This window comes from Zea mays, chromosome 5 (genome assembly GCF_902167145.1).
Source record: "Zea mays cultivar B73 chromosome 5, Zm-B73-REFERENCE-NAM-5.0, whole genome shotgun sequence".
NCBI lineage: Eukaryota > Viridiplantae > Streptophyta > Magnoliopsida > Poales > Poaceae > Zea > Zea mays.
This window is the reverse complement of record NC_050100.1, coordinates 79,006,480-79,030,829: the sequence shown is the minus strand read 5'-3', so window position 1 is coordinate 79,030,829 and position 24,350 is coordinate 79,006,480. Positions and strand designations below refer to the sequence as shown.

The following is a 24,350-nucleotide window of genomic DNA, read 5'->3' as shown; positions in this document are numbered from 1 at the left end:
TCGAGAACGGAGGTAGTAACAACTAGAGGGTCATCTATATTGACATGTATCAAATCGGCAAGACAATGCCCGGTTTTCCTACCTGGTCTATGTTCACTTCCACGAGATAATCACATTATCCAAAACATTATCATCACCAATAAATAGTTAATAGCTAGCTGTGTTATGGCCTTATGGGTCTTTGGGCGATTGGGGCCTACATCGACAGGGATTTCACGTTTTTTTTTTTGAAGATATAATCACACTATCCATCACCTGTTATCATTATCCATCATCCATAATCATGGAGGGCTTGAATGCGACAAGAACGTAGCTTTCGGACCTCCAAAACAATGTCTGCACGGATCGGCAATGACGATGGATCCAGTGACAGCGATGTCTCCAGGGCCTGAAGCGATGCATTTGCAGATAAGCATATAATAACCAATCTTCAGACAAAAACTGTCATGGGTGTACAGGTGTAAGTATATCGTCTGCTGCTGCCTCGATGGCATCTGTTCTCATCTCATCTCGGCCACAAGAGAAGTTCGCTGCGCACTCGCTCTTTGCGCACCAAAGAAAAAAAAAACATAGCTTGTACCAAATACAAATGCTTACGTATGTATAAACAGTGCCAACCATTGGCACCTACGATACAGCACTGCATGTCTGTTCCTGCCTCCTGCCATCAGATTCTGCCACATCAGCAGTCCCGATGTCATGTCTGGACGTCTGGTACCTACCAACAGACAGAACAAAAAGCTTCGCAGAAACTTGGAAGGAATTTGCAACCTGTTGATAATAATAAGCTTCAAAAACGGAGAATCCACGCCCGCATCAGTCTGCCATGCGACAAGGCGTGCGATTCAGTCAGACGTCGGTTCGGCGTCCATGCAGAGATGAACCAGCTTCTGCTGGTACTGCCCGAAGACCTCACTGACTGCGATCAGGTCCTCGTCGGCCACATTCTTGGAAGGGAACCGGAGCTTCTCCGTCTGCTCCGGCGTCGGCGTCAGTGCTAACACGGAAGTGTCGTCCTCGGGCTCTGATTCTGATAAGGCTTGTGAGTAGGTCTCGTGGCAAGCTAGCAAGAACATGGCTGCGGTATCTGGGCGCTGGCTCTTGCGAAGTGTATCCAAAGCCTCTGGCAGTGCTCCAGCAGCAACGTATAGGATAAGAGCTCTGTACAAGATGCAACCACTGTGTTAGTAACACGAAGAGGAAAAACAATCAGACTCTTCTGTTACTTGTTAGCTGTTCCAGGTCAATCTTTACCTCCACATATTGTGCTCACCACGAAGAACATAATCGGCCCACCTCTGCAGCACCCTGCACAAATCAAGCACCTTTAATACAAATTACAAAACAGAAGGTTCTTTTAGCTACTGGTTGGCTTCAAGAACTGGCAAAGCTACATTTGGGCTTCACCCTGTGCTGGAAAAAAAAAGATATGTGGCCAATTGGTTTGTGATTTCAGTCCGTCACAATATATACACACACACACACACTGATAACTAGATTATAAATTTGATATCATCAGCCTCCTAATTTACTTTCATATTCCATTCAACTTGGTTGTGAGATTCACAAAATCACAAGCATGGGTGGATAGGCCAAGCAAGATTGACTAAATTAAATAAGTTGAAACACAAAACACAAAGGCGGTTTTGTAAGTACTTAGGGAGCACAATATTCATCCTTTCGGATATAAGTAAATTTTCATATTTGAATTATACCTTGCGTAGTCAGATCCATGCAAATGGCTTGCGGCCAAAGTAGCTGCATCATTCCAACACCCAGCATCTTGAAGCTGAAACAGAACCAAAAGGTTAATGTGGTTGGACCCATATTCAGTTCGATTCACATTACGATCAAATTAAATTTTACAAAAACAAATACTGCAATAACAAAAAAATTGATCCTTTGAAAAGTTACAACTTTGAAGGGCATATTAATTGGAAAAAGTAAGCATTCTGTAAATGGGGATTGATTGTTATTGCCTCTAAATCCCAGCTATCACTGTAAAGGTGAAAACAATGGCTCATTATTTAACAAATATTTCGTCGACCAAACTAAGAGTAACCAATTTGGTCATATTTAATCTTTCAGAGCTAAAAATCATCATCATCTTTTTCAGGTCTAGCTCATTATTTAAGCTACATCTAAAGATGACAATGGCACTACTAGAAATCTTCTTAATAATTGTTAAAAATGTTATTATCCACCACAATTTTACATATAGAGATGACAATAATTTAATAGAGTTTCTGCACCAGAGTGACTTCTGTATGCAAATGTGACTTTCTGCACCAGAGTGACTTCTGTATGCAAATGGGAAATCATAAAAAAAAAAAACTCGACCAGGGAGGGAAAGACTCCTCCTGGCATTATATTAAGAGACCGAAACATGGTCCCAGCCGAGAAAATCCCCAAACCTTGGCCCCCCATCACTAGCGGGCCGTCACCGCCCACTTTGCAACAGCCTAGCGGAGGGTGGTGCGCAGGACGTAATCCGGGAGCGGGCGGGGCACAACGAGAGAATTATTTTAACCAAGCCTCATCAACATAGCTTCTGTACGCAAATGTGACTTACAAACCTAAACAAATACTCCTGCCGTTCCAAATTATAAGCTGCTTTAGCTTCTACATATACATAGTTTTAGAAAGTGTATATCTAGATGCATATCAAAACTATGTATCTAGAAAAGCCAAAACGACTTGCAATTTAGAACGGTGGAACTGAGTGCAACTTAAGTGTTCTATGATATCCCATTGCAGAAATAACTAGCTTATAACAAACACATCATGCTGATTGTCCATTGCATACATCAATTGAAAGAGGAAGCCAACAGAGACATAGACTTAACAGCTTCGGTGCCAGAATTACTTAGAAACTAATTGTCTGCAACAATATGCTCATATAAGGTAAGAAAATTAATACTAAAAAGGCAAAGGTAAATTGTATCTGTTAACATTCAATATTTATTAGAACACCATGGCAGATTATTTCATATCTTATAAAGAAATATGGAGTATGGAAAGAGAAAAGAGCTTATGTGTTCGAGACAAAAAAAAAGAACAGGATTGATTAAGCCAAACATAAGAATAGTACCTGTGAACATGCTTCCTGATATCTTCCAACAGCACATAGAAGATGTGTGCCAGATAGCGATTTGTCCGTTCTAACCATATTGGCTGCAACAACCTACACAAGATCATAACTTAGAAAACACCAGCCTGCGCAAACAAGGAGTAACCGACTAAGAGTGAACGAGGATCAAGGATGCTAGTGTGGTGTAAAGTAGTTATGTTTAATGTTGATGAATACACTGTAGAGAACACTTTTAGTGTTTGCATTTTGCCATTGAGAACACAACTGGCACTGCAATGTTTGCATCCTACAATTGGGAAATGAATAATGCATTCTACTGTTCCTTTTGAGCTTTAAGATCTATTCTAGTTCATAGTTCTGAGTGTTGAGAGATACATTTAACTTAAATTGGTTTCTTGTTGCAAGTTTACTTAACCACCATATCTGTTAAAAGTTGATATTATTGATACCAATAATTCCTATGTTATTAGCTTGTCGCTAATATCAATAACTTTTAAATAGACTTGTATCAAAATTCAGAAGTTTTGTTTACCATGCATACAAACCGCCTTCATTTTCTAACAAAGATAAATAAGCATGGAAAATGTCTTTTAGCATTGACCCTTAATGTGTTTGCCCCCTGTAAGATTTGGTACGAGGAACAGTAGATTGATTATAGAAGATATGGTGTTACACATATACATGTATAGCCAACCGATGATCTATAGAAATAGAACCAATCTACAGAGATCCTTGTATAATAGAGATCAATCTATCTATACTAGCCATGTAGTCACTAGGCGCAAATAGAGGCATGCAGGCCCAGCAAGGGGCTGCCGCACCCTCTGTCTAACACGCCCCTGCAGCTCTGCGAACGTTGAGACTGGATCCAAACTCGGTGAAGATGGAACTAGAAAGCCCTTTGGTGACGACATCTATGAATACGACGTTGTGGGAACATTCAAAAGATGGATACCGCGGCTAAGAAAGAACATGTGGCGCTGGAGTTGTCGAACTCGCAACCATTGTTGCACGGAACTACCTTAATGGTGGCGCCAAATTGGGTGGAGACAAACCAAAAAAGTTAAAGATAAAAAAGGTGACAGACTTATTCGCAAAGAAAACATCCAAACATAATGTAAACAATCATCAAGAATGACCAAATAATATTTGTATCCATAAATGCTGGCAATAAGGGAGGTCCACAAGTCACAATGAACTAGATCAAAATTGTGTGTTGCCTGTTATATAGATATATGAAAAGAAAGACGAGTATGGCGACTAAGTCGACACGTGTGACTAACTGACTAGAAAGGGTGCCAAGGGTAGGATGTTTGAGATGACGGTGCCATAGGGACGTAGAGGCAGAGGCATGAAGAGCACCAACAACGACAACAAGGCAACGGGTAAAGGGGGCCAGAGATGTTGCAAGTTGCAACTGACGATCTCGTTCTGAGACTAAAGATCCTTCATAGAACAACCAGAACGGTCAAATCCCGCAAAACAATTGTTATCATATGTGAACTGGCAAACAGAAATAAGATTCTTAATAAGTTTCGGAGACAAGAACATTATTAAACATGAAAGTGACCTAGGAGGGTGGTCGTGCCAATGGAGGAATTAACAAGAAGAGAACCGTTACCGATAACAATTGAAGAGGGAACATAGTACCAAGGAGGAGAGGTGTGAGAGAGTACCGGCATCGGAAGTCATGTGCGAGGTGGCCCTTGATTCAAAGTACCAGTCATGTTGTGGCTGATATGGCAAATCATGGTGTTAAAGGAGCGAGCGAGGTCCAACTGGATCCATTCTAGGACGGCCCAAGGATTGAACCCAGAGGTGGAGATGGTGCTAGGCATTCTATGCACTAACTAGAAGGGCTTGCAGAGTCGACTGCTGGAAGTGCGCCTAGGCAAAAGCTTGATGTGGCAGACCGGTGGGGACAAGGTCCATACATCTGTATAGAGCCAGTCCATGGGTGAGGGAGGATGGCCAAGGTTAGTCGACCCTAAGGCCGATGTCCTGTCCACAGTGGGCGCAGCTAGAGATGGCAATGGCCAAACCCAACGGGTTTTTACTCTATTAGGGTATGGGTCAATTTTCTTACCCATGGGTTTATTCATGGGAACAAATTTGTATTCGTCGAGTTTACGGGTACGCGTACGTTCTTATGCTACCCTAACGCTCAACGGCAGTCGCGCGTTCAGCGGTGGCGGTGACCTCGCGCTCGACAACAGCGGCGTGCTCGCTCTCAGAGGGGTGGAGGGGGAGTAGTGTTGGCCGCCACGACGGGGACCAGAGGAGAAGACATTGTAGCTCGGTGGCGTGCCTAGGCAGTGGAAGAAGCACTGGGAGAAACCCAGACGAATATAGAGAAGCGCCTAGGCAACAATATAATAGTAGATTGATTGTAGGAGATATGGTGTTAAACATATATAGACAAGAATGACCTATAGTTTATAAAAACAAAACCAATCAACCATGGTTATTAAAGCGGTAAAACGTTAAAACGTTATGAACCACCTTTTTAACATTTAAACGTTGGAACGAACGTTGAAACGTCTTTTCAGACTTCACATAAAATGACAGGATATAATATGTTCATACATAAGTTGAGTACTTGAGATCACAAAACAAATAGCATAAAACAAAACAGATCAAGTTCAACTACATAAGTCTACGTAACCATGCAACACACAAGTTACAACTTGTATCTATGATCAGTAACCATCATCCAACATGCAAGTTACAACCTGAAACTTGATGTGAAACTTGATGACTGAGCATCGCCACACCGGCTGCTTGAGGATGAAGGATGGGAGGGCTGGCCTGGCGGCGCTGGACTGCTGGAGGGGGGGGGGGGCAGAGGAGAGGACGGAGGTCGGCGGCGTTGGACGCTGGAACAGGTGCAGGGCGGCAGGCGACACTGGAGGTGGATGCAGGCGGGCGGCAGCACTGCTGGAGGAGAGGAGTCGGCGGCGGTGCTGGAGGGAGTCGGGCGGTGCTAGCGGGACCTAGAAGAGAGGATGGAGGCGGGCGACGGCAGCGCTAGCAAGAGCTAGAGAGGAGGCCAGAGGCGCTCGCAGGCGCTAGCAACAGCACAGGGAGCCAGAAGAAATAAGTCGTGCCCTAGGTTTTTTTGGCCTGGGAGAGGCCCAACAACGTGTATAGAACGTCCTAAATGGGCCCAGAACGTCCAAAAACGAGAAAACAACATTTAAGCGACGTTTAAACATGAAAACAGACGTTCTACGTGATTTTGCTAAAACGTCCAAACGTTCTACAGTCTAATCACGTTTTACCGTTTAAACGACGCTTAAGCGACGTTTTAATAATGCAATCAACGGAGATCCTTGTCTAATAGAGAGATCCTTACCTAATAGAGATCAATCTATCTAGCCTAGAGGTGTGCAGACTGAGACTCTCCAGGAAGACCTCCTATATTCATGTACTCTATATTTAGAGAAGATCCTCCTCTATCCCTCCATTAGTGTCCTTTAAACGGTACTCTAAATATAGAAGGTGTTCCTCCATCCTCTATATATAGAGATTCTCTCTCCTCTTTTCTATCCATTTTAATACTTTGAACAACAGATTTAACAAAACTAAAATATGTACAAAACATTTGAGAGTATGACAAATACGTACGTATAAAAATTTAAAATAAAATGTCTCTAATATAGGTATTTACGGATAAAGAACGATATATAGAGGACACTTGGAGAGAAAAGAGATATAAAGGAGAGAACGTTTTAGAGGAAACTGTAAAGAACAGATATAGAAGATGGGTATAGAGGACGCTGCTGGAGACAACCTCAGCAAGGGGCTGCCGCACCCTCTGTCTAACACCCCCTAAACGTGATCAGAGTTGATACACTGTGTAATCCAAAAAAACTGTACTGAATAATGTTTATCTTAAAGCTGCTCACCTTCACTGCAAGTTCATGCAAGGATTGTGAGACTGCAGATGACAGCACAACTGCTCTTAATGCATTTGGGTAAAAATTTGATCCTTCAGGTGGCGTTGAAAGTAACAATGAAACCGCAGCCTCTAAGTTCCCGAGAGAGACAAGCCTGTGTTCGTAGAATATGATAAACATGTGACACAGGCAATTACCAAGATATATATTACTGATGAACAAGTTTGAAACGATTCTTACTCATGAACATGCTTTTGCAAAGCATCTTCACCATCGAGCTTGTCATGCCAAGGTATCCTTTCACTTGCATTGAACCATAGTTGCTCTTGATTAAATGCCATTGAGCTTAATTGCCCATAATTCTGCACAAAGATTGAACTTCTAATTCAAGAGAATAGACACAAGTATCACAGAGTTAAAACCATGCACTTTTTTTAACAAACGCAGGAGAGTTGTGTGTCATTTCATCAAGGAGAAATAAATAGATAGGAGAGACAAGAGTTGTCAGTTCCTATTACAAGGCCCAAAGACCAAAATGATGCACTCATACAGTGTTAAAGTACATTGCATCAGATTCAACGATTACCGCAGCATTTTTCGTGAACTTTTCAGAAGCAGATCTCTCTCTTGAAGCTATCCGATTAAATCTGGAGCTTTGTTCAGAATCAGGATGTAAACTTGATTGTGAGATCTTCTCTCTTGATCTACTTGTGGATTTACCCAGGAAGTGGCGAAGAGCTTGAGGCAGCTGTAGCCAGAAAAGTGCTTCTTGGAAATCACCAAAAATCGCAGCAGCAAATGCAAATCTTGCACAAGCTCCCTTGTTCACTATAGCTGAATATAGGCTGGCTCTTCCATCATCAAGAATGCAACCTTCCCAACAAAAGTAGTGTCAATATGACAAATCATCTACATGGGAAAAAATCAAGATGTTTCTGACATACCCTCCTTTCTGTATGGTTCCAACACTTTAAGGAGCAATTCAGCCACAACGGCGTCACCAATAGGAGGGAGTGTTGTCTCAATCATGTAACTACGAAGATCTCCAAATGTTGGTGCTACCTTAAAGCTGTCCCCAGTTAATTTATCACTACTATTGCATTCAAACCAAGAAGGCTTCACCCCAAGTTGAAGTATCATTCGCAAAGCCTGGGATCAGATAAAAAGCATAAGTTGCTGAGTGTTTGTGATTCAGAATTTGATCCTTTGAAAGGACAAAATGCCATGCCCATGTATAAGAGGTGACTCGAGAAAACTAATCATAATAGTGGTTCATGAAAAAAACTGCAGCTACTTTCCCTCTTAATTTAAAACGTGTGAGCATGGTCGCTAATAAGAAACCCCTGCAGCTACTGACTTTACATTTTAGGAAGGTGATTGACAACCGGTAGAATTACTTATAAAATGATTCTTTGTGAAAAAAAAAGAATATAAACAAATATATGCATGCACTAGAGTTCATGCATAATAATATAAAAAAACAAATCTTTAAATATTATATGCACCTTACCAAAGCATGGGCCGTTGGAAATAATACTGGCAAACAAAATGGCATTGGCCTAAACCTCTCTTTCGTAGCTACTGGCTTCGAAATAGAACTGCCCTTAGCATCACTGGTGAAATAAAAAAGAAAACAAAAACATTCCACAAGTGAATTTTCTGAAAATAGAAAAATACAGCAACAGATACAAGGTCATCAGCCGCACCAAACAAACTAAATAAGGTCTAAAGCATCAAAGAAGGGTGTCAAACCATTCCTTTAAGTTAGAGAGTATTTTCAAGTCACAGAAGATGGAAAAAAGGACAGCAAGGATTAACAGGTGGGAGAATTAGGTGTGACAGAAATAACTTTTCTACCATGTTGACAATAATATTTGTGAACAGTGAGGAAATATAATGGCCAGAAATTTTCTTCGAATCGATTCCTTACTTAGTTTCAGTTTAGTGCTCAAAATTCTTCCCCATAATTCTTACATTTGTGTAGTTCTTTTTAGCGTTACATGCTGGGAATCTCCTTAGAATGCTCTAACAAGTAGGAAAGGTTATATTCAGCATACAGCTCAACGAACTCAGTGTAATACAACTATATTATAATATAATCAGAGTTAAAGAAAGAAGCTCATATCATGTGTTCCTTCTCTGAGCTCAATAGCTCATAAGCATGCTGCAGGAGGTGATTGTCTTATAGATGCATTAACAAAAAAGAACACACCTTAACAGGTCAAGGTTCATTTATAGATATCAATAGAGTTCCAGTGCAGAAATATATTTAAATCTAAAAAAACAGACTAACTCTAAATTGGAATTAAAACTATTACATGCATGATTAAAATGACATACATGTTAACCTCAATCAGTCGGAAGCTACTATCAGCTCCGGCAATGCATAACATAAGTGGTTCATCCTTCCTTGTTCGGGTTGACAACCAATCAAGCTCCAAGACAAGGGTACCAGGAGACTGCGGCTGAAGAAGGGCATTTGCCAAGGGATCTGGACTATCCTAAAACATATTTCCTGAAGTCAGTACCATATGAGACAGTTGCATATTCATGCTGAAACATAAAAGGACAGTAATGTTGGAAAGAAACAATAAATCACACGTGAATTACATTGAGGAATAAGGATGCAAGAACTAAGAAGATGCAGCCAAGGATCATCTTATAAAACAATACTAGGGCAGTCCTACACAATCAAACTTTTTCTAATCACATTGAAGTAGTTGCTACAAACAAATATTGAAAACATCTGCAACAGGATAATCAATATAACATCATTTAGAATCAAACATTGAAATCCAATAACGCAAAACCATATACCACAGGTAATATGCCCGAAAACTAGAAGAACCAAAGATAATATGGTCGTAGCATTTGCTTGTACTTACCAAGTCAAATATCGAAAATGTATTATCATAGAAAAGCACAGCGATGCGCCCTCTGCTTCGATCACCATGAACAACAGGAGAAAACTTTATCCTCCTGATGCCTTCCCTGTGAGTGCTAAAAGAAGAAGAAAGGCCACTTGTAACATCCCACCATCTAATGTTGCCTGATCGATCCCCCATTACCTATAAGATAATATCATCTCATCAGAGTGTCACAAGATAAACTGCCTCACAGATTAAAAAAATTGGAAATGGAAGTATACACCTTATAAAAGAAACACAATGCTAAAATATACATACAACATGGGGAAGGCGGTAAGCCATAGCAGTAACCAAACCATCTGAAGATGCAAATGATGACGAGGGCCACTTTGGCCTGCAAAATAGAAATGAAGGCCATGTGCATTACAATATACTGATGATAATGTTTAACTTAAAATAAACTGCAGAATGCATATAAGCAGAAATTCCAAATTTGCTTCATTTCCAGTCTTGCTATGTTAGACTTCATAGTTACACAGTTCTTCATTTGACTAGCTTCTCTAAATCGTTGTTGGACAGCGGATAGATTAAGCAGACGAGGTCTTGAACATCCTGTAAGGTGGGGTTGTGTGACCAGCAGGAGGAAACAGCTCAGCATATCCTAGTGGCTTGTGTGTTTGCCAGGGACACTTGGTGGCAGACTCTGAACAAGGTGGGGTTGCATCGCTTGACTCCAGGATTGGCAACATCAACTTTTCAAGACTGGTGAAAGAAGCTGAGTGTCAGGTGCCAAAAAATCAGAAAAGAGGATTTAATTCCTTGGTGATTCTTGTGGCATGGTGGCTATGGAAGCATAGAAATGAATGTGTGTTTGATGGAGCATCCCCCAACATCAGCATCAGCATGCAACATATTCATGAGGATGTTGTTCTGTGGGGCTTGGCAGGGGCTAAAGATTTAAGGAGGTTGTGGCCTTAGGTCCTTGGTGGGGCTAGGGGTTGTTTGGTACCCCTCTGTGCTGCTCTGCAGTTTGTTTTCTTCTTTTTCTGTCTAGGCCTTTTTATTGGCACCTTGTTCTGGGTCTATTTTAGACCTTTTTCTCCTTTTCTTAATATATAAGATGCGCAGTTCTCCTGCGCGTTCGATAAAAAAATAGTTACACTCAGTCTCAAAGTCCAAAAATCACAGTGGTACATATTCATTAGCTTTTTAGTTACTGGCATTCCTCAAATACCAAAAGTCATCATGTTTTCTTGCGCCTTATTCCTAAATTCACCAAGCATCTCCCCACCTGGCTTAATGAAGCCACAGGAATTGGCATCATTTGGGCAAATACCAGCACATTCATAATTTATTTGTAATCAATATACACACAAAAATCAAATGCCTATTCCTGTTTCCTGTGTTTTGTAATCAAATGCCCTATTGCATGATTTATCATTTGTAATCAACATTTTCTGTTTGCTAAATTAAATGGCTAGAGGTAGCCGTAGATGCATCAATTTTTCAATACATAAGAGCTGTGTACTGTTCTTAGCCTGGCAATGCATACTATGTTTACTCTTCTGAGCCTGGTAATACATATCACATTTTTGTTCTATCGAATAGAGTGATGTACCGATGCTAAGGCTCTAGTGAAACAAAGTCGATGACAATATAAATCAGATGGTGCATATCTAATGACACATGTTCTAGAAAAATGGATCTTGTATGTCTTCTGATGAAAGCTGCATTTGGTTCTACTTTAATTGCTGAAAGCTACAATGGCAGCAATTGGAGTACCTAAAATCTCGTATTCGCCGCCCATGCACTTCAAACACACCAAGAGCGCCATTGACTAATGCAAAAGCAAAACTTTCACATGTTTCATCAGAACTTTCTGCACCAGAAGCCTCTGCAGAAAAAAAAATTATATCATATCATCTAACAGTATAGTCAGTGAGTGTTAGGTCCAAAAAGAATTTCATTTTAATGATAAACTGGTTGAAAGGCAATCTATCCAGTTTATATAGCTTCACTAATGAGTGAAAATTACACCTGCTGATCGCTCCTTGGAGGTTGAAGACTGTTTAGATGATGCATTTTGACCTGGCCGAGGTGCAGCTGGCAGTGTCCATTCTAATACTGTAAAAGGAAGCGCCAAGGACCTAAGCTACAAGTGCAGAACAATCATGAATACCATGCTTCTAAATCTTTCACCAACTGAAAGAAATGATTTGCATATATAATATAATAACACATCGAAATGGATGCCCTTTCAATAAGAATAACTAATAACTACAACTCCAACCTTCTTTCTGGCAGACAGTAGTGAACTTACATTTGGAGCTAAACTAACTTTTGATTCCCATTGTCATCTTCAAGAACAGCTTTTAGCACAAATCAATTGCTCATTGCAACAGTCGATGTGATAACATAAGGGTTTGCTTTTTCTTAGAAGCACAAGTTCATAAAATTTTCATCTCAACTGCTAACAGTCAAATCCGCCTATGTTGCCTCAACATAGTAGTTCCAATCCCTAGTAAAGGAGGATTGTGATAACCTTGGTGAGCTAACTTTAAACCTAGTCATACTAATGAAGGCAATCCGAAAGTGATGCGCTAAATCGGAACCCAAGTATTGTGTTAAATGGGCAAGGGTCATGTCGGCACCTCCTTAATGACACATTATGTCGTTATCTGGACACGGTGTCAAATGAAAAAGGATCATGTCGCTGTTTCCTTAGTGGCGCGCATCGGTCCCAACTCCCAAGTATAGTGAAAAATAAGCAAGGGTCTTCATATTATCAACGGATGTGAAGGGTAAGGAAGCTAGTCGAACCAACTAGGATCCGTTTGGATAGTTGGAATGTAGGGGGTTGCTCACAGGTAAGTTAAGGGAGTTAGTTGAGATGACTAGAAGACATGTAAATCTCTTATGTGTCCAAGAGACTAAATGGAAGGGTCAAAAGGCGAAGGAGGTGGACAATACCGACTTCAAGCTTTGGTACACAGGAACAACTGCAAATAGAAATGGAGAAGTTTTGATTGATAAGAGACTCAAGAACGGTGTGGTGGATGTGAGAAGGCAAGCATATAGAATTGTCTTAGTCAAACTTGTCTGGGTGTTTTTATCTTGAGCGTAATTAGTGCATATGTCCCCAAGTAGGACATGATGAGAGTGCTAAGAGACTTTTCTGGAAAGACTTAGATGACATGGTTAGAGCTATACCTACTAGTGAGAAGCTTTTCATGGGAGTCTCAATGGGCATGTAGGTACAACAAGTGCAGGTTTCAAGATAGCTTATGGAGGTTTTGGGTATGGTAGTAGGAATCGGGAGGGAGAGGAAGTCTTGGACTTCGTCGTAGCTTTCGACCAGTTGATAGCCAACACTTTCTTTTATAAAGAGAGAATCACATTTACTGACTATAGTAGTGGCCAACACTCTAGTCAGATTGACTTTTAACTCACAAGAGAGATAAACGAGCATGCTTGAATTGCAAGGTGTTAGAGTCCCGTTAGGGTTTTGGGTCAGTCCCTATGTAATTACCTGTATACCCCTCTGTGTAATGGGTTTGTCCCAACTACTTGGCTTATATATATATATGCCTTCCAACCATAATTAGGGTTAGGGTTTCATTCTCCAACTTGGTACCAGAGCCAGTTTTCTCTCTCCCACTTCCTCCCCTTCTCCCCTGCAGCCGTCAACCCCCTTCCCTCCCACCTCCGGCCGCTGTAGCCTAGCCACCACCCAACCCCCTTCCCCCACCATCGACACCTACTTTTGGACACCTGGCGGCGTCCGCCCAGGACCGTCCACCCGCTCGGTCACGGCTCACCGCGGTGCGCACGCCGCCTCCCTCCCCGATGGGATCCCGGTGGCTCGCCTCCCCAGCTCCGACCCGGCGGCTGGCTCCACCTCCTCTGCTCTGACTCGATGGCTCACCTCCCCTGCTCGGACCCTCGTTGAGATCTGCTCCGCCGCTGCCCAGGACCTCGCTCTGCACGTGCTCTATCGCTCGCCGTCGTGTTTCGTCGAGGCGTAGAGCCCCGGCATCCAAGTTCCTCCACGGCGGCTGCGCCCCCGCGCTCTGCCCACCCGCGCCTTCTTCCTCGACCTGGCGGTTACGCCTACCACTTCCTCCTCGGCCTGCGGCGGCTCCTCGACCGCCACCCCCTATCCCAACGTCTTTGCACTCGCCTGCGGCTCCACAGCGCACGACATACTGCCCACCAATATGGACAGCGTGGGTTCTTCGCTACGCAGCACGTTCCCGACCTCCACTACGGCCGGTGTGGCCACTGCCGCTATCACCGACCCTGTTGCTGCCCTCCACAACAATACCTCCCTCGACGCATCTCCTGCTGTCCCCCTTCTCACTGCCTCGGTGACACTCTACACGCCCGTGCCTCCCTGCGCGTCTGGTACCCCTTCTTTCCCCGCTTTGCCCAGTTTCCCCGACTCGCGCATGGCCCCGGCTCTCCATGGCGTCCCTCCAGCAGCTGGGGGCCCTGCCTTTGCCCTAGCCGACGACGCCACCTCCTTTCTGGCTCCGCCCAGTTCCACTGGAATCGCTATGCGCGCCCTTCACGGTGGCTAGCTTGTTCGGGGCATCTTTGTAGCCTTTGATCGGGCCATGAACCCTGTTATCCATGATTGCGTCGAGCTCCACCCTCAAGCGGGTCGCCACGTGCCTGGACCGCTTGTTTTCCCTCGTGCTGTGATTGCCTCCCTGACGATCGAGCCCTTGTTGTCTCCCTCACTTCCTAGTGGCTCTGTCGGAGCACCTCCCCTGGCCCTCTCCTCGCACATCGTGCCTTCGCCACCCCCTTCCCTCTCTTATCGATTGGGTGGTCGACTCCGGAGCCTCATTCCACGCCACTCCTACTACCAGCTCGTTATCTCACTCCCATCCTCCACACCCCTCCCATCCTCCCTCTATCGTTGAGGGCAACGGTTCTACCCTCTCGGTCACCGCAGTAGGTGCATCGGTTCTTCTAGGACCATTCCACTTTAACGACGTCCTTGTTGCTCCCCATCTGACTCATCTCCTTCTCTCGGTTTGTCGCTTCGCTAGTGACAACCGTTGTTCTATGGAGCTCGATCCCTGGGGGCTCACCATACACCACCTCCCCACTCGTGCCATGCTCACTCGATGTGACAGCTTCAGTCCCCTCTACTCTATTCACTTGCCCTCCACTACCCCCACCGATGAATCCTCTCCCATGCTCTTACTGTCACCCCCACCTCCACCATTTGGCATCATCGCCTCGGTCACCTTGGACCTGACGTGATGTCCCAGCTCTCCAGCCGCTTTGATATCTCTTGTAGTCAGAGTTCCTCTCGGCACCTCTGTCATGCCTACCAACTCGGTTGTCACTCTCGTCTTCCTTTTTCCACTTCCACGTCCAGGGTTGCTCAGGCCTTTGATCTAGTTCATTGTGATCTCTGGACCTCTCCTGTCCTCAGCCTTTCTAGTTACAAATATTACCTAGTAATTCTGGATTACTTCTCTCACTTTCTTTGGACCTTTCCTTTGCGCTTAAAGTATAATACCTTTTCCACCCTTACCCACTTCTTCGCCTAGGTCTCCACCCAGTTCCGTCGCCCAGTTCGTGCCCTTCAGTGTGATAATGGTCGAGAGTTCAACAACACCGCATGTCGCTCCTTCCTCTCCCACGGCGTTCAGTTGCACCTCTCGTGCCCTTACACTTCTCCCCGTAACGATCGGGCCGAACGCATCATTTGCACCACCAACAACATGATCTGATGTCTCCTCTTTCAAGCGTCTCTCCCTGCCAGCTATGGGCAGAGGCCTTGAACACCGCTACCCATCTCCTCAACCACCTCCCCTCGAAGGTGGTGAGCCACCCACTCCACACTTTGCCCTGTAAGGCACAACACCCTCCTATGACCACCTTCGTGTTTTCGGTTGTGCCTACTATCCCAACACCTCGGCCACCACTCCCCACAAGCTATCTCCTCGCTCCACTCACTGTCTTTTCCTTGGTTACTCTCCTGACCATAAGAGGTACCACTGCCTTGATCTCCTCTCCCACTGCATCATCATCTCTCATCATGTTGTTTTTGACGAAGATGTTTTTCCCCTTGCCGGCTCCTCGCCTACCGGTCTTGACTCCCTCCTTGAGTCTAATCCTGTTCCTTGGACGCCTCCGCTCGCGCCTCTACCTGCGCCACGCGTGGCCCAGACACCACGGCTAGCGCCTCCACCCACGCCACGCGCGGGCGCGGCCCTGATGCTTCTGCTCGCTCCTCTACCCGTGCCACGCGCGGCCTCATCGACCTCGCCTGCGCCTCTACCCGCGCCACGCGTCGCCTCGTCGACCTCGCCTGCGCCCCTATAAGCACCATGCACGGCCCCGTCGACCCCGCCCTCATCTACCATCGTCGCAGGCGGGCCACTCCCTCGGTTCCCGCTGACCCGCCTGCTCGTCCCTGCACCGAGCCCCCGATGTACCACCCGGTCGCCATCCACCGCGACCCCGACCACGTCCACCCAATGGTGACTCATCGTGCCGTCGGCGTTCTCCACCCCATCAACCATCTGATACTGACGGCGAACGCTCCTCCAGGTGCCTCCCTGGTTCCCTCCTCCGTCCGCGTTGCCCTCGCTGATCCCCACTGGCATTCTGCTATGGAGGAGTACGCGGCCCTGCTGGCTAACCACACTTGGGACCTGGTGCCGCATCCACCAGGCACCAACGTGGTTACCGGCAAGTGGATCTTCCGCCACAAGCTAACCTCGGATGGCTCACTCGACCGCTACAAGGCCTATTGGGTCCTTCGGGGCTTCACCCAGTGTCCCGGAATGGACTACGACGAGACCTTCAGCCCCGTCGTCAAGTTCACCACCGTTCGTGTCCTCTCCCTCGCCCTCTCCCGGGACTGGGCAGTCCATCAGCTTGATGTCGACAATGCCTTCCTCCAAGGCACTCTGACAGAGACACTCTACTGCAACCAGCCCACCGGCTTCGTAGACTCAGCTCGTCCAAATCTGGTATGCCGGCTGAACCGCTCCCTATACGACCTCAAGCAGGCATTGCGAGCCTGGTACATTCGCTTCGCCTCCTACTTAGCCTCCCTTGGCTTAGTTGAGGCCAAGTTGAATGTCCATGTTCATCTACCGGCGTGGCGACGATATCGTCTACCTGCTGCTCTACGTCGACGACATCGTGCTCACGGCGTCCAGTGTCAATCTTCTTCAGTGCACGATCGTCGCCCTTCAGCGCGAGTTCGCGATGAAGGACCTAGGGCCTCTCCACTTCCTTGGCATCACCGCCGAGCGAAGGCCTCAGGGTCACTTCCTCCACAGGCGCCAATACGCTCTAACTAGTCACATCCCGGGTCTGTAGGAATTTGTAGCTTTGGGTGCTTTATTCATGGATGAGTATCAGTATGCCTGTATTTGGCCCCCGTGAGGTGGTTGTTTTGTATTATCTCTGTTTTTTCTTCTTAATGGAATGAAACGCAACACTTCTGCGTTTTTCGAGAAAAAAAAAGCTTCATCATGGAGATGTTGTTTATAATATAAATTTAAATAATTTTAAAAATATTTTCAAACTGAATAATAAATAAAATGTCTTCTAAAGGTTCACAACTCTAGCTCCACGATTTTATGGAGCTTCTAATGACCTGCTCCACCAACTCCACCAAACTTTCTGGATCTAGAGCGGTCCCAAACAGAGCCATAGTATGGCTAACCAAGTTATTCAGCCATATCTTCTGGTCGAACAGGATGTCTGATGAGTGGAGAAGTACATTGGTACCGATCTACAAGAATAATGGAGAGATTCGAAGTTTTACATTACCAGGGAATTAAGTTGATGAGAGGCACTATGAGGCATCGTCTGAGAGAAATAACAAGGATCTCTGTGAACTAATTTGGTTTCATGTCCAGAAAGTCAACCATGGAAGTCATTTTCTTAATAAAACAAGTGATGAAGCAATATATGGAGCAAAAGTACTTACACATGATTATCATCGACTTAGAGAAGGATTATGACAAACTACCAAAGAACGTTATGTGGACTTCAGACAAACATAAAGTCCCAACGAAGCACATTAGACTCATTAAGGAATAAGGACATGTACAACAATATTGTGACTAGCGTAGTAGCATTCAAATAAGTGATGGACATTGATGACTTTTCGATTAAAATATGATGACTACATCAAGAGTTGGTTTTGAACCCTTACATTAAAGGGGATATTCCTTGGTGTGTGCTAGTTGATGAAAGTCGAGTAGGAGTAAATAGAAAATTGAAGTTGTGGCAGGAGATTCTAGAGTCCAAAGGTTTTAGACTCAGTAGAACTAAAACATGAGATGTGAATTCAACACTACTACACATGAAGAGGGAGATGTTAGTTTGGAAGGTAAGTAGTGCCTAGGAAGCATACCTTTCAGTATTTATATTTGATGCTACACAGAGGTAGAGATTTTGACGAAGATGTTAGCCATGGAATCAAAGCAGGGTGGAGGAATGGCGCTAAGCATAAGGTGTTCTATGTGACAACTGACAAGAGGGGGTACCACAGAAGCTAAAAGGCAAGTTTTATAGGACGACAATTACTTATTGTGTTGTATGGTGTAGAATGTTGGACTACAAAAAACTTCATGTTCAGAAGATAAGTGTTGTGAAAATGTGTATGTTGGTTGGATTTGTGGCCATACAAGAAAGGATGAAGCCTGGAACAATGGTATACATGATAGGCTATGGGTAGCACCAATTAAAGAAAAGTTTGTTCAATACCGATTGATATAGTTTGGACATGTCCAACAAAGACCTCTAGAGGCACCAGTGCATTGTGGGATTCTAAGGACACGATAGTAATGGAAAGATAGGCAGGAAAAGGCTGAAGTTGGCATGAGAAGAGTCAGTAAAAAGAGAATTGAAAGGATGAAATATACCCAAAGATTTAACCTTCAACAGGAGCGAATGAAGAACAACTATCCACATGCCTCGGTCTTGATTTGTGGTTCATTTTGGGTTTCAACTCTAACCTACCCAACTTGATTGGGACTAAAAGGCTTTGTTGTTGTTGTAACTGTTAACAATCATTTCTTTCCATAATTGCATTAGTATAGGGCTACAGGCAAAGGAAATAGTACCATCATGGGGTTCTTTGTCATAGCCCACACTTCAACAGGAGCATCGCGAAACAGAATCAGAAGGTACCTGAAAAAGAATATTATGCTTGACAAATCATACCAAACATAGTACTGGTACATATGCATAGTTTAGAAACATATGTCAGACCGTCCAGATGAAGAAGCCCTCAATGCTCTAATCGGTGCACGTTCAGGCTTTTGGAGCACACGGAATGAGCGATTTAGCCCACTTCTTAAGCATGTAATAACAAGTTTATTATTGTATCCACCAGTTTTATCATTAACCTGCAATAGTCAAAATGTTAAACCAATGAGAGAAGCAACATGCTGAAAATCATTAAGTTACACAAAAACATATAAAGTTGCAATCATGAAACGTGAGTGCAAACTGAATGAAGCCAATAAGTACCTAAATTAAGGAAAACCATCATAATAGTTTTGATTGCCAAGAGTAACCTAATGGTCTCATTGACAAATTACAGAAACACTTTAGTGCAATCACAATTCACAATATACAGGAGTTAAAACTATCAGAACATGGAGGCACCTGATTATATGTGAATGAAACAAGACGTGAGTTGCCAAGCCATCTCAATCCTCTCACTGTGCTGCTATGAACGGAAAAACTGGCTGAAACTGCATTTGCCACAACATCTACAACTTCAATAGTTCCATTCTGAGTCCCCAGAGCAACAAGTGGCACTGCTGGAGCAGGATTGTTTCCACCACCTTCAGATGGGAAAGATTTGGATATGTGAAATTAGATGGCTAGAAATAATTCAGAATATAAAGCAAAGGGTATTATGGCTATGAAGGTCATACGAGCTACTGTGGCAAGCAATGAAGGGGATGGCACTGCTAGTGTAGTCACAGTAGATGACAAAAGATGAAGTTGTCCCACCAAATTAATCTGCAGGGCGTAATGAATATGAGCAAAGCAGAGGAGGACATAACAAGGAGGGTACAATTGTATAGACAGTAGAATTACACAAGGCCAACATTTAGACCCTGTTTGGCATGGCTCCGGCTTCTTGCCACAGTGCCGAAGGAACCAGAGCCGGTGAAGCAAAAAATGGTGGCTTCACCGGCTCCTAACAACGGCGCACAGAGGAGCCAGAGCCGGCCAGAGCTCCACCAAACAAGGCCTTAAATAACTAAACAGATACATCAAAACCCTGGCATAAGGGTATTCATTAATCATTACCCTTGTGATACCTACTGGACTATTGATTCTACTTCTTAATCATCGCAATTATCTATTGATGACAACAAAGAGAAAAAGTTCTGTGATGTAACCTTTATTATAAAATCAGGTCTATTGGAGCATGTGTTGGCAGTTGCAGCATTGTTATGGCTCGGTCTACCTGGTTCCTTCCCAATATTAGTGGCAGAAATAGAAACATTAGTAGGTTTAACAGTTGAATAGATAATTTCATTTGCACTGGAATGATCACATAGATTCGCACCTAGATTAGCTTTGCTAGGAAGTGCGGACTTGTCAAATTTCAAAAGCCACGACCAGATCTTGCCATCTTCTGATATCGACGTTAGATATGTCATAGTCCCTTGACAAGCATTCTGGTCTGAATTTGTATCAATCATGAAAGAATGTGGCTGTGCCAAATCCTGACATTGTTTTTCAATGCTTCGGAAAATAGACTCTGACTGCCATATTGTAGCTGCAAGAACAGCCGGAGAAGGAACAACAGTACCAATTGAAGGCATGAGCTCTTCCACAGCACATAATAAATGCACTTGTTCACCCCTGCAACCAAACATTTAAGGAGAAAATCAAAATATTAAAAAACAGCACTTCTAGCATGTAATACATGTAGAGAGGGTTATGTTGGTGCATGGAAATGTTAAAACACAAATGTCAAATTGTCAATATACAGAGGGTATTGCTCAGTTTCAAGAAAGCATACATAGAGTAATGACCATGACTCACAGAATGCATGGTTTCAAGAATCTTATGTCTTTCCATTTAGTGGTGTTCATTTTGATGGGAAAGGAAAAGCTTTCCTTACTGAGTAGTGTGCACACAGAAACTGGCTGTACATTCATTTTTAAATGTTCCAATTTTTGTCAGGACACTCCCCAGGTTTGTGATTGTTGTTTACTCCCTCCATTCTTTTTTATTTGTCACGTTTAATTCAAAAATGAAATAGCGGACGACAAATATTCGAGAACAGATGTAGTACTGTTTACTACTTGTTGCATTGAAACCTGCTTTCTCTCTGTATCCAGACAATTAGAGGACTGATAGCAGTTTTATACAGCTCAAATGCAAAACAGAAATGTCTATCATCACACTTCGGGCATTCACTAATCTCTGATTTATGTTTTGAACTAAATCCAATACTACCCAGATAAACAGTAGGACTGCAAACTCACTCCTTGCGCCTCCAGATGCTCAGCTTGCCGTCGAGATGGGTGCAATAGAGCATGTCGATATCAGGATCGGCCATAACATCCGAGAACTTGCCAAACCCCCTGGGCAATGGAGTAACAGAAAGCGCAGTGCTGTAGCTGAGGTCAAAGACGATGAGCTCCCGAGGGAAGGTGACGAAGAGGATCTGCCTCCACAGGGGGGAGAAGCAAATTCTCGAGGAAAAGAGCGGGAACGCCGCGAGCGCCGGGGCGGGTACAGGTGCTGAAATCTCCTTCTCCAGCCTCTGCAGGTCGGCGACATCCCCTGCACCGCAGTTCACCCGGTGCTCCTGCAGAGAGATGTCGGAGTCCTGCCTGGGAATCGCAGAGAGGAGGAAGCCGCGAAGGCCAATGGCGCAGAGGTGCCTGGCGTCGAAGGGATCACGGCGGAGGCAGGAGAGGTACTCGGGCGCCGCGTCGAACATCCAGAGGACGCGCGGGCTGTTGGACGTCTCCCAGATGCAGAGCAGCGAGGGGCCGTGGATGGAGGCGAGGTGCCAGCCGGAGCCGTGGTGGACCCAGCACAGGTCCTGCACCCCGCCCCCGGAGCCCGGCGCAACGCCGCGCGCCTCGTCGAGGTTGAGCCAGTGGAGCACAGCCCGCGCGCGGGCGTCCCAAACGGCGATGCGGCCGTGGCGGTCCCCCGCGGCGAGGCGGAGCGGGCGACGGTCGTCGTCGTCGTCGTCGAGGGAGGGCGTGTCGGGGGGCGCCCAGCGGACGGCGGTGACGAAGGAGGCGAGTGAGGAGGAGGGCATGGGGAGCACGCAGAGGAGCTGCATGGAGCGCGGGTCGGACACAACGACGCTGCTCCCGGCGCCGTGCGCCAGGAGGCCCGCGGGGCTGAGGTCGATGCAGCCGCCGTTGCCGCGCCCCGGAGGGCCCGGGAGCATCATCGCCGTGGCGCTGCTGCCGGCGCCCGCCGCATTGCCGTGCGATCGCGACGACGGGGAGGCCGGCGGCGCCGCGGAGGACGCCATCGCGTGGAAGGCTGCCGTGGGGAGGGGGGAAGCGGACGGCGGGCCTCTTGCGAGGCGCTCTCTCTCAGATCTCGTCGCGGATCACCATTCCAGATTGGGGATTGAACAGGGGTCTCGTCTCGTGTCCTCGCGCGGTCGCTCCTCTTCACCGTGGAAGGAGGACGCTGCGACGGAAGGGGGGCGGAAAGCAAGACTCGTACGGCCTGACGGGCCGCGGACATCCAAGATCTGATCCCACCCGTCGCAATTGAACTGCCAGGTGCTTTGAGATTCGGGACCGTCCTGATGGTATGCGGATCCTGTGGCTAGGTGGATATTAACTTGAGTTTCAAGCTATAAAGATGGTTCAAATCTTATTTGTGCATATTTTTTAGCTTTTTATCATTTAAATATGGAAGAATATGATGACTGTGCAAAACGTGAAACTATGAAAATTGATAGAGATTTAAGCGGATGAGAACCGAAGTATTTTTTGTTGCTTTAGAAAAACGTCTTGGTTTTATAAAATATTTTGGTTCTATCAAAATTATAATGGCTACTTTAGAAACTCAAATCCTCTTGGAGATTAGAGGAAATTGAGGCCCTAATGGTGTTTGAGTTGAAAGATCTTTATAGTTTTGGTATTGCTAATACTTTAGTCTTTTGGAGTTGTTGATTCTCCACTCTAGATCTTATTTTTTCTAACCATTGCTTTGTATCTCTTATACTAAAATCAAAGTTCTTTAGGCACTGGTTGGTCCAAAAAGCTCATAATTTATTTCTAATAGTTTAGAGAATTGTTAGTTAGATGCTCAAGTAATAATTATTTTATCAGATAGCTCAAACTAGCTAATGGTAACTAATATACTCGGCGGAAGAAGTTAGTCATTAGGTGTTAGTGTTGGTCACTTGTTCTCAAATGTTATAGATTAAGAACAAGGCAACACAATTGTTAATGGTTAAAGACCTTCGTCTTTCGAAACATTATTTCCTTTCGGATATAATGATCTTCAGACGAAGGTCGTGAAGGACATAGCTTCGTCATTTCAGTATGTAAATACGAATATAAATATAAATATGAGTAAAAGTGTGAAAGAACGCTGGAGAACGAAAGATGATGATCATATCCTCACAATTTATTTATATTCATATCCACATATAAGAATCAACATTAATGATATTTATAATACAATTGTATCTTCGGTTCGCCAGAAGGTAAGAATGTAAAGATGACGCGAGAGAGAGATTACAATCCAGCGTGAACAGTACGGTGTTACTGTTCATCTATTTATAGGCACGAGACGTAGTCCGGGTAAGATTACATTCATACCCCCTGACATTTACTCTTAGTTATAATAAAGTTATCGAGGACTAAGTAGTCCTTTCCCCCTTAGGTCGGTTTCGTCTTCCATACAAGCCGAAGCTCCTTGAGCCACAGCTTCGGCGTCTATCCATGTCACCTTCGGGCTGTATATTCATATCACACGCCTTCATCATGAGAGTATTTTCATCCTAAAGCTGAAGCTTTCTGTAATAGTCTATATCATACTGAAAACAAATGGTTAGTCACATTTTTTAGGACCTTCGGAAGATGAAGGCCCCCAACAGTAGCCCCTCGCAGTGTTAATTTGTTTCTTCGTAACAAATTTAGACTGCGACATGAACGAAGGCCTTTATCCGAAGGTCCGAAAAAACACCTTCCCTTCGCTAGAATAGCGAAAGACACTAACATGTAGGACCCGCCAAATTGTGAGGTGCTAGGCATATAAATAGGAGCTCGCACTGAGAGTATTTTCTTGTGCCATCTCAGTTGCTTGCTTTGTGTTCGTCATTTAGGTTTTCCTGCTCTGTCGAATATTGATTGAATTTTAAGCTTCGTCATTTCAACAAAATCTGATGGCTGGTGAGAAGAAGGTTGTTGACCCAACCCTGTCTGAATTTTACGAAGCTATGGAAAGAACTAACGCAGAAAAGATTGCTCATGAAACATTAGCTGG

At 44.6% G+C, this 24,350-nt stretch overlaps 1 protein-coding gene across 1 annotated transcript; it reads right to left on the bottom strand.

Annotated features, from left to right (window-relative positions):
* Nucleotides 1–411: 411 nt before the first annotated feature.
* Nucleotides 412–22,490, bottom strand: LOC100193851 (uncharacterized). Its single transcript, NM_001350703.1, has 21 exons — nucleotides 21,362–22,490; nucleotides 20,434–20,732; nucleotides 20,264–20,331; nucleotides 19,790–19,877; nucleotides 19,515–19,696; nucleotides 19,116–19,252; nucleotides 18,968–19,034; nucleotides 11,895–12,009; nucleotides 11,640–11,751; nucleotides 10,176–10,251; nucleotides 9,876–10,058; nucleotides 9,331–9,491; nucleotides 8,501–8,603; nucleotides 7,935–8,139; nucleotides 7,577–7,863; nucleotides 7,231–7,352; nucleotides 7,000–7,144; nucleotides 3,092–3,184; nucleotides 1,716–1,789; nucleotides 1,255–1,308; nucleotides 412–1,161 (listed from the first exon to the last, which is right to left on the bottom strand). Exons 1-21 carry the CDS (start codon nucleotides 22,372–22,374, stop codon nucleotides 846–848), a joined length of 3,900 nt encoding a protein of 1,299 aa, NP_001337632.1. The 5' UTR covers nucleotides 22,375–22,490; the 3' UTR covers nucleotides 412–845.
* Between the last annotated feature and the right edge of the window lie 1,860 nt (nucleotides 22,491–24,350).